Source organism: Montipora capricornis, chromosome 2 (assembly GCF_036669925.1).
Source record: "Montipora capricornis isolate CH-2021 chromosome 2, ASM3666992v2, whole genome shotgun sequence".
Taxonomy (NCBI): Eukaryota; Metazoa; Cnidaria; class Anthozoa; order Scleractinia; family Acroporidae; genus Montipora; species Montipora capricornis.
This window is the reverse complement of record NC_090884.1, coordinates 3,500,455-3,510,454: the sequence shown is the minus strand read 5'-3', so window position 1 is coordinate 3,510,454 and position 10,000 is coordinate 3,500,455. Positions and strand designations below refer to the sequence as shown.

The 10,000-nt window shown below is 43.4% G+C and overlaps 2 protein-coding genes across 3 annotated transcripts in view; both read right to left on the bottom strand.

The window, feature by feature from the left end:
* LOC138038491 (piggyBac transposable element-derived protein 4-like) overlaps positions 1–1,430 on the bottom strand; it is a 53,697-nt gene extending 52,267 nt beyond the window's left edge. The window contains exon 1 of the mRNA XM_068884368.1: positions 821–1,430. Within this exon, the coding sequence (XP_068740469.1) occupies positions 821–975 (155 nt within the window). The 5' untranslated portion in view covers positions 976–1,430. The remainder of the gene's footprint in view (positions 1–820) is intronic.
* A 149-nt stretch (positions 1,431–1,579) lies between these two features.
* The window catches only part of LOC138038488 (fibrillin-2-like), a 79,388-nt gene continuing 70,967 nt past the window's right edge, over positions 1,580–10,000 (bottom strand). For both annotated transcript variants that reach the window (XM_068884365.1, XM_068884364.1), the window contains 6 exons: positions 9,577–9,693; positions 8,886–9,011; positions 7,540–7,656; positions 5,735–5,857; positions 3,518–3,626; positions 1,580–3,178 (listed from right to left, as the gene is read on the bottom strand). In XM_068884365.1, the coding sequence (XP_068740466.1) occupies positions 2,383–3,178; positions 3,518–3,626; positions 5,735–5,857; positions 7,540–7,656; positions 8,886–9,011; positions 9,577–9,693 (1,388 nt within the window). In that variant the 3' untranslated portion in view covers positions 1,580–2,382. The remainder of the gene's footprint in view (positions 3,179–3,517; positions 3,627–5,734; positions 5,858–7,539; positions 7,657–8,885; positions 9,012–9,576; positions 9,694–10,000) is intronic.

Sequence of the window (10,000 nt, the reverse complement as noted above, 5' to 3'; positions counted from 1 at the left end):
CTTTAGCCCTAGGCTCCAAATAATTTATTACTATTCCTTGTTATGCGCTGATCAAATCGAAACTTCAACAACGCCCCCTCCAGGAAAACCCCAGGTATTTGACCATCTTCTGTGCCCGGGGAGTGGGGAATTTGCCTTGTGCCTGCGTTGGGTGGGAAAAATTGAACAGGTATTGTCAGGTTTCAAATAATTTTTTCTTCGGGCACCGAAGTCGCTAACAGCTATAAAACACGTGTTTGGACGAGATGGAAGAGTTTAAAGGAAGAGATATAGCATTTGTGAGCAATTGGCTTACAAAAAAGGTCTTCAAAAGGTCTTTATTAAAGACGACTGGAGCTGCTGATGATTGTTCTTCAGTAGGGTACAACAGAAAATCCGATGATGGGGTAGGGCATTTGAACACCATTTTGCCCCGAGGGGGCGGGAATTTGAGCGATCCAATCTTCAAAAGTTCAAATGCCCGGAAGGAAGGAAGGGGGGTGGGGGGGGGGGGGGGGGATGTTGAAGTATCGAGTCGATCGGCGCTTTATCCTAATGTAAATTTTTTGCTGTATATAATATTTTTTCTTGTAATTATTCTAAGTGGGAGTCAATAAAGATTGGTCAACGTACTTGATCACATAAACACGTCCGTTTTCGCTTGGGCAAATGGCTCATATAGAAAGATGCTTTCCACCAAAATTGCGGAATTTTTAATTGATATTTATGAATTTTCGATTGCATTTAACAACCTAAGCGAGAGATCAAACGCAAAAATGACAGCCTGGAAGTAAAACTTGGCATTTCAAAACCAAGGTTTGCATTTGCCAGTAAGGCTCACCTTAATTTCTCGCAATCATTTTCTAGTTGCTGGTCAAAATCACTTTCCTCACCGTTATCCATTCCTTCGGCAGATGTTTCGGAGTTAAAAATCGTTCCTAGGGCTACTTCAGCTGAGATAAGGTTTGCACGTGCTCTCTTCCTAGAGGAAGCCATTGTTATCACAACGAGTTCGCAGTAGCCTGATTCTGAGACGGTTCAGGCGAAGACGAGTGCGTGACACGAGCGATCTGTGGACCGTCGCATTCAACAGGTTTTGGTTTTACTTACATTTTGTACTCCAAATTTGGATAGAAACGGTAGTAACGCAACCTTTTTGTTATTTTCTTGAAATTTCCCCAGACACGGTGTCACGCAGGGGACCGGAAATGACTTTTAAAGGAAAAGTTTGGAGAGACGAGAAAGAGGGTTAGAATTTTAGGGAAGATGAGAAGGAGGAGGGGGGCGTAGAAGACAGTCTTTACTGTAAATCGATCTTGCGCGGGAAAGTATCTGTTTTCTTTCAACATAATGACTGTGGTCGGTGTTTATTGCGGTGTTAGCCATGCTACTTGTAAGCAAAGGTTGACGAAATGTCTATTAACCATTGATACAGACAACCGTCATCTTGCTGTAGAAAAGATTTTGCTTTCATCCTACGGCCATAAACCGTCAACTTATTGACGGTGTTTACTCACGGAAAGTAAGAAAACCCGATCACCTTCGGAAGCTTCTTTAAAATGTTCTGGAAAAGAAAAGTTAAGTGTGACCTCAACCGTAAACGGGAATTTTCGTTAGGTTTAGTTTGCTAAAGTTTGACTGACTAGAATTTACTTATAAGTTGAATAATTCCTTTGTTGGTTATACAAAAAAGGGCAATTTTCGGCAAAACAACAATAAAATATCTTTGCCTCTGTTTGATGTAACAGTGTTTAAACTGATCATATTTCACGACTTGGACCCGGTTGTTCTAAAGCCGATTAACCTAATCCAGGATTAGCGTAAATTTTCGTTTCATGTTTTCAACTTTTTGGTGAAAGTTTCTTTTGCTTATTTTTGTTTTTCAAGATTGACTTCTTCTATTGTAAAGTTTTGCCGAATATCAGCGTTGAACAGCATTTAGGAGTAGAGAAATTAACTCCTCGGTTAATTTTTAATCTGGGATTAGCGCTAATCGGCTTTTGAACAACCGGGCCTTGGTCTATGCGTTCAAATTCTGAGACCGAGAGATCTCAAAGCAAAGGAATTTTAACATTTGTCCTCAAAGCTTTTTCAACAAAGTGATGTGTCTGCTATGGGACATTGCCTTTCTCGCCTTCGGTAGCGGACTACCTAATTGAACAAAAAAATAACCTATATGGATGACCACAGACGACGATTTCCCTTGTTTGTCCCTCAGTAACCGGAGCAGTTTTAGTACTAGAATAAGCATGAAAGAGAGGCTAGCGGAGGGGGAAAATTGTTCCCTCCGGGAAAAGCCTCAGTTTCGTGCTTGTCCCATTCCAACGGCCAGAATACGAAACCGGCGAATTGGAAGAAAGAAAAAGCTAACAGCGTCATCATAATGCACAGAAGAAGTACAACTTAAACTGCTGTTATGACAAGGTTAAGTGAAAATTTCTTGGCTTCTTCATATCCCACAAGATGTTTTTTTGTTCCAATTTCCTTTGCGTCCATCACCGCCTTGAACTTTTCTGATGTTGTTGTTTTTCGTCCTTTATTGTTAATCTCTGCTCTCTTCAAATCGGGCCCGTGTAAGACGCCTTTAATCCAAAGACGAAATGCGCCCTTTCGATAAAGCGAAGTCTTAACGTGAAGAAACGATACTCCATTGTGCTCTTCAACTTGAAATAAACTTGCATTACCGTGGACAATGACGTAATGAAATGTACCATTTAACTCCGAGAGCACTGGCACAAGCCTTACGATTGGCTGAGCGGTGGTAATATTGACGGGAACTTGAATAATGAATTTCTCCTTACGACGTCTAGTCGAGCGTCGTTTTCGTTTGTTTCCAGAAGATGTGTATGAAAATGGAAATCCTTGGTTCTGCTGTGCAGGAAACCTTTGGTGGGACTGTGATGGGGATCCTTGGTTAGTCCCTGCGGCCTGCCAGTTTTGCTGTGGGTAGATTTGTTGGTTATGTTGTGGAGAATGTCCCTGTCCCTGCCCTTGAAACGGTGGACTGTAACCTTGGTTACCACCATAGGGAAGCTGCTGTCCATAGCCATTACTACTCGCAGGCACAGCACGGTATGGCGCTGAGGACTGGAGTTGATGAGCTTCCGTTGCGTTTCCCTCTACAAGTGGTACGCCTTTGTCGCCTCCTTTGGACAGCGCACACTCGTAACAGGCCTCCCCGTACGGCGACAAACAGTGCCTGGAAAGAAGAAAGGGGTATAACCTTAGACGAACCTGCGAGAGATATTTCTTGGTAAATCTAAGGTGGTGATATATGAAGTGTGGATAGACACGAGGCATATTGAACGGGGATTACGTGCTCGTAACAGCTTGGATTTCGCACACCACCCTTTTTGGTAGCATTTTAGACATTCCTTGTGCAACACGGATGCTAATTTTTTGCCCCAACTGAACACAACGATACTCTAGATCGCTCTAAATAAAACGACGCTGCACAGATTATATAGTTAAATTTCCTTCACGGAGATGATATTTTCACAACTATGCTTTTCCATTAAAGTTTGTATGACTCACTTACCCTCCCCCTATGGGATGATAATTATGTGGACACCGACAGCTGAATCCGCCCTGTTTGTTATCGCACCCAAAGCTGCATGGACTCACACCCAGGGTACACTCGTTCATATCTAAAATCAAATTAGAAAAACAAGGACGTTTTTACAAAAGTAGTCTCCGAAGAAGCGAATGGAGATTTTTGGTTGGACGCGAATTCAGTCCTTTTCTCAGAGCTCGTCATGCCGCAATCGGAGGCAGCGTGGACCTGGGAACTAGATTTCCATGCGCATGCCCCAGCTGAACACAAACTGGACAAGATTCCCATGGTCCAACATGGTCCCTGAACTCCACTCCTCCGCGCTTTGCAAACAGCCAATTGGTTGCGTTCTTCTAGTTGGTTTCCTCAAAACGCGTGGCCCCAGAAGCTGATAGCTTTGAATACTAACGTGTGTAAACAAATGACCTCTACCCTGCTCTACTCTTCACAAAAGGAGAATCCGTGAAGATCTTAGCCTCCCATGCAGACGTTTTGAGGGCTTTGTCACGCGTTCCTCGCCCACTAACGTCTGCTGAAACGAAAAAGCACTTCCGTTCGTGGATTACGGACCAATCAAAGGCCGTTTTCCGGTTGGGGGTAAACTCGTGTTTTGCATGGCATTCTGTTGCAGCATGTCATTGGCTACGCACAACACAATTAGTCAATGCTAACGGCTTTCTTTAAATGGTGGGCAAACAGCCGTTGAACGGAAGTGGTAGGGAGCTTAAGCAACGACAACGGCGAGGGCAATGAGAACGTCACAAATTTGCATATTTAGTAGGCAAAAACAATAGCTTTGCACGCCCTGCACGTGCGTTTTTCACTTTTGTCCATTTCTTTGCCGTCGTGAGCAAAACTACAACGTGAAATAGCCAAATTTGAGGTTTTATGGACAACGTCATTACTTGAGGATAATTTTCATTTTCTGCCCTTAATTGAGCGCCGTTCCTACCAGCGTCATTTTTGAGGAACTACCACACCCCCGTCATATTAAAAAAGTTGAGATAGTAACGAAGCGATTACAATAACGCGAATTTATATTTTGAGATGACGTTCTCGTTGCCGTCGCCGTTGTCGTTGCTGAAGCTCCCAGGTGTTTCGTTTGAGCAGACGTTCGTGAGGAGGAACGCGTGACGAAGCTCTAAGATTGTCTGCGTGGGAGGCTATGAAGAGACAAAACATTGTCTAGTTGGGTTGTGACGGAAACACTCTTCTGAGCGTTGTGCGACCGACGAGCAGTCGCACCAGGGCTGGCTATGAGTGGGAGGCTTTTTGATAACCACCGAGTAACTACCACCATTCTTGAAACAGTAAACGCGAACACTCTATCCTTATATGGACCGGTAAAAATGCTCTAGTCACCCCTAATGCCACGCGTGGTTTTCTCCTATATAAATAAAAAAACATTTCATTTAAAAGCAGTGCAGTCTTCCGAATAAGATTCTCTTCAAGAGCACGCAACATGGTTGGCCTACGCTTAGTATATATAATAGCTTGGGCCCGAGGTCAATTAAGGATTAATTTCACGCGTATTATCAAAGTTTTCACAAAATTGCCCGTGTCGCGAAGCGACGAGGGAAATTTGTAAAACTTTGAAAATACAAGTGAAATTGATCCTTAATTTCACGAGGGCACATTGCGATTGCATGTTGATCACCTAAAAGGCAAAATTATCGAGAAAAGCCCATTCAATGCCGCGGCAAATGACGATAACTTAGCATGTTTTCATTCGGTTAAATTTCAATTCGATAAATCGATGCTGTCAACAGAAATATAGCTTAATTTAATTACACTGTATTTTACATGTGGAAAAGAGGAAGTTTGATCAGAGTCAGAATCTGGAAGAAGAATCTGCTTGTAACCTCGTTTGCGCTTGCTCTGGACGTTGCTATGCAACGGATTAAACAATCATTGACAGGTAATCAAGCCCTCTCTTGATTACCAAAAATGCCCTCGATTAAGAAAAAATGCCCTCTGTCTCAGCCAATCAGCGCTCAGTAATTTTGCCCTTTATTGATAAAGAAAAAAAATACCCTACGTCTCAGCCAATCAGAATTCAGTAATTTTGCCCCGTGTGTGATAAGCGATCAAAGAGTCTAAGTATTGTTTAGGGAAATAGGCTCCACGACCCAATAATGATGGGAGCGTTCACATTACGCTTTCACGCAGCCAGCTCCGTTCCCTTCAGTGAGATCTGTTTACCTTGGCACGATCTTCCATCTTGACGCAGCACATATCCCTGATGACAGGCACAATAGTAACCCCCAAGAGTGTTTCTACACAAGGCGTGGCCGCACAAGAACCTGTTGCTGCATTCGTTTATATCTGCAAGGAAAGCAAGGGATAAATGATATCAAGCCACCTTACTTTCGTTTCTTTCCTTATTCAAAAAAAGATGAAGTCATAACGTGCATCCTAACTTTGCGCATCGTGTTAATAGTTTGTCTATTGCTGAGGACACAGCAATTGTCGGTTGCAACACAATCAAAAAATATCATATATCAGCCGTCCTGAACTACGGGAACAGATGAACGAAAGAGAAGAAGAAAAACACGATTGTCAGTAGCAGCTCTACTAAGGAACAATCGTTCCACTCACTTGCAATCTCCAAACCGAAAGAAAATAACTGCCAGCTTATGAAAGGTTCTACATTCGACGATGCAAGACGCCAAGGCACTCACGCTTGGAATTTTCGTTAATCCTGTAGCTATTCCAGACTGCTATTACTCCTTCTTTTATTATCAGGCCTTGGTGCACTGTTTCTGTTGTATCGCCTATTGTCTCGTTCTCCAATCACAGGCCGCGTCTGGAAAGCTACAGGGTCTCCCGAATATTGGTATCAAAAGAGCACCTAAATGTGCTCACTGGTATCTTTGAATGCAAACCCATTTACTTCAATGTCTAAATTACAAAAAAAGAAAGGATTTAAATCATACAGCGAATTTGACTTTTTAAGGTGTAATCAATCGCTCTTCCTATGAAATTTCAAATAGAGATCCTTAGACAGCCTGACAAATCATAAAAAAGTTAATGTGAAAACAGCTGCCTATCGATGGGGCAACTAATGCTGTGTCGTTAACGTCAGACCAGGAGTAAATCAAAGCCCCACAACAACGCAACCTATGCGATTTGACCGAGGGAGTCTTTAGGCAGACGAGCTGGTGTTGCCACAACGAAACCGTGACGTCATGCGTAAGCACACAAGCGCATGCCAAAGAACAGTCTTTATCGACAATTCTCACCCGGACGATCATATTGAATTCCATCAGGGTCCTTACATCTAACCAAGAGAAAATGAGGGGACAGAGAGGGAGGCTCAAGGCGTTGGCCGGGATATGTTATGTCCACGAAAGTTATTTTTAGACCAGCGGAAGTCTTTGTTCTAGCGGAAGTCTGTCTTCTGAGATGTCCGCATGCAGTCTTGCCTCGCTCTCAGGTTCTTAGTGAAAAGAGAAAATGATGGCGCACGTGGAAGGCTGATGAATATATATTTTCTTTCAAAAATCGGACCGAGGTTGGCCTGCATGCGGACGTCTCGGAAGACTTCCGCTCGTCTAAAAATAACTTTCGTGGACATGACATATCCCAAGGGCTGGACCGGGAGCCTCCTTCTCTGTCCCCTCATTTTCTCTTGATCTAACTAATCATCTTTGCTCAAATCGCCTTGTAGAATACCCGGCCAACTCGAAGCAACGCGTTTTCATTCCCGGCTACGCGGCTACTAAGTGGCAAAGTGAGTTAGTGACTGAGCGAGTACGCTGTTAACGTGCAAACGCGTAAACTGTGACTGCTTGGCTTCGTGGCTTCGTGGCTGCGTGGAACTTACCTAGGTAGCCACGGTTTGCGCGTTTGCGCGTAACAGAGTAGCAGCGTGGCCACGTCGCCGCATTTTTTTTGCAGTGCTTTGGAGTAACCGTGTATTCTAAAGTTAAGACGATAAATTTGACCTTTCATCAACCCTTCCCAAACGGCTGCACTGAGCTGCTCGCACTAAGTCCGTCACTTACCCACGCATTGATTGTAGTAGTAATCCTGAGTGAATCCCGGGGGACATCCACATCGGTATCCGCCCAACATGGCATGGCATCCATATCGACACAAGCTTCCGGTACATTGGTTATTGCCTTAAAAGAGTCAAGTGAACGAACAGGCAAGTCAATAGAGATATTTAGCACCGCGTGGACGGCACACGGGAAACGTCGGACTGAAAATTGTGGTTTCAGAAATGGAAAGAAGTCTCGATTTGCGAAGGAATGAGACCCATCAGTTTACGGTATTGTCTACTTTTAGAACGGCTACGGCTATATTTTTGCGGGAACAAAACGTGGTTGCATTGCGTTCCCAGCACGATTTCGCATTTAGCACGTGCTTAGTACGTGCAATCCTTCGCGGGGGCTACTTTGTGTCGGACCAATCAGGAACGTTGCGGTCATTAAGCCTAATCTGATTGGCCAGTATTTAGCGGGAGCTGTGTTCTAAATTAAGACAATACCATAAACCGATGGGCCAACGCCAAATGAGAGACATCGACGTTTCTGGGTTACGGACATCTAAAAAAACTCGTTTGATATATTCACATATCTCGCATGAAAGCTACAGATATTGAGCAACTTCTGAAAGGAGCACTGCAGGAAAATTTGGAAAAAGAGAATTTTCACGCTTAAATGACAGGTAGCCGTTTCCCGCGTTTGCCGTTTAAAGCAAACACGATTGCAAATCTCTCCAATGTTTGCATAGAAAAGAAAACTTAAGCTTCCTATCTTGACAAACAAGAAATATCTCGGTTCGTAAGAGACCACTATTGGTGACGATGACCCTTGGGAAACCTCGTCTGAATTGTCACCAAGGAGTGACACAACTGGACTTTTTCTATGCTCTCTAGCTCTTGTGTTCGACAATTTCAAGTCAACACTGCACAATGGCTTGTTGTTAAAGGTCATCATTCTTCATTTGATTATAAAGGTTTGAAATTGTTCACATTTAATCTGCATTGCTTCATATTAAAGATCTGTCGGCCAAGTATGTTTGATTGACAGTTAAGTTGCATGCGGTCAGCTTTTTACTGAACTTTGTCTGAAATTTGGCCGCCTTTGTGTACCAAGAGTTATATTAAAACCGTAAAAACAAATTTCTTTGTGTGACCTCCGATTTCGTTGGGCAACATTCGATTAACAGGAGGAAATTCCGACAAAACTAACAGATCTCAAACTTTTTGGTGAACGCACTCGTGAGCGGCCATCTGTTTATATTGCCTCAATGCTGTTGTCGGAGGATTTCTGAGATGGTCGCTTTCGAGGGCATCGATTTCATTTGCGGATAAAACCTATATGTGAAATTGATTAGACAAACTGACCGACACATTTCTTGGAATTGGCGTCGTACTTGTACCCTCTGTTGCAAATGCAGCGATATGATCCCGGTAGGTTCTCGCACCTTCCAAAACCACAAATGTCTGTTTCTGTCATGCATTCATCCTTGTCTGCGAACAGAGAAAAAAACTGAACTCTTCGAGCTAGAAAAAACATAATAAGTAAAAAACACCTACTTTTCAAATGTCCGCACCAGCGACAAATTATTCGTGGTACATGTAGTGGGTGTCACATTTTTTCCACTTAAAGTAATTTCGATGACCAATCACAGGAGACGAAAACATTCAAATCGAGCCAATCATATCGCAGAGCAACTTTACGCGCGAAAAGACGCGTGCGAACAAGTCACAATTGTCACAATGTGGTTTGCTTTTAGCTCTGATTGGTCGCGAGAACGCAGCACGAGATTTTTATCCCAGTCATCAACTGCAGTAATGAAAAATACTTTAAGTGAATGGCAAGCTTACTTTTGACACAGTGTCAAAGATCCAAAACCAGGGCATTTGAGAGTCTAATCGCAGCAGACAAAGAAAATCAAATGAGCCAATCAGCGCTCAAATCTCGCGCACGTAGCCGGTGTGAATCGCGGGACATCACTTCCGTTTGATAGATATATTTAAGCAAAAAATAATCGGAAACCACTGTGTATACATTTTAGCAGTGTGGAATACTCACCTACACAAGTGATTCCGTTTCTTATGTAGCCAACGGGACAACCACAACGGAAGCTACCAGCAGTGTTGATGCAGCTATGCTGACAGTTGTGTCTGCCTGTTGCACACTCATCTTCGTCTGCAAGATCAAAAAACAGCCGTTAATTTGACCAGTCTTGAAAACAACCTCGTTTTCAGGGCTTTTCTCCGCCGAGGAGAGGGTGGGCGCTCCTGCTCATCTTCTCCTCGGCGGAGAACGAGGTTGTCTTGAAAAGGAAACGATGATGATGACGATGAGCATATGGAGAAAATTACGATACAATAGGCCACAGGGCATATGCACTCGAGAGGGATTATCCCAACCTCGCTAAAAGGACTTAACTTCCCTTGAGTATCCTGGAAACGAGGTTGTCAATATGAATTTTCCCATCGTGATTTATGTAAAA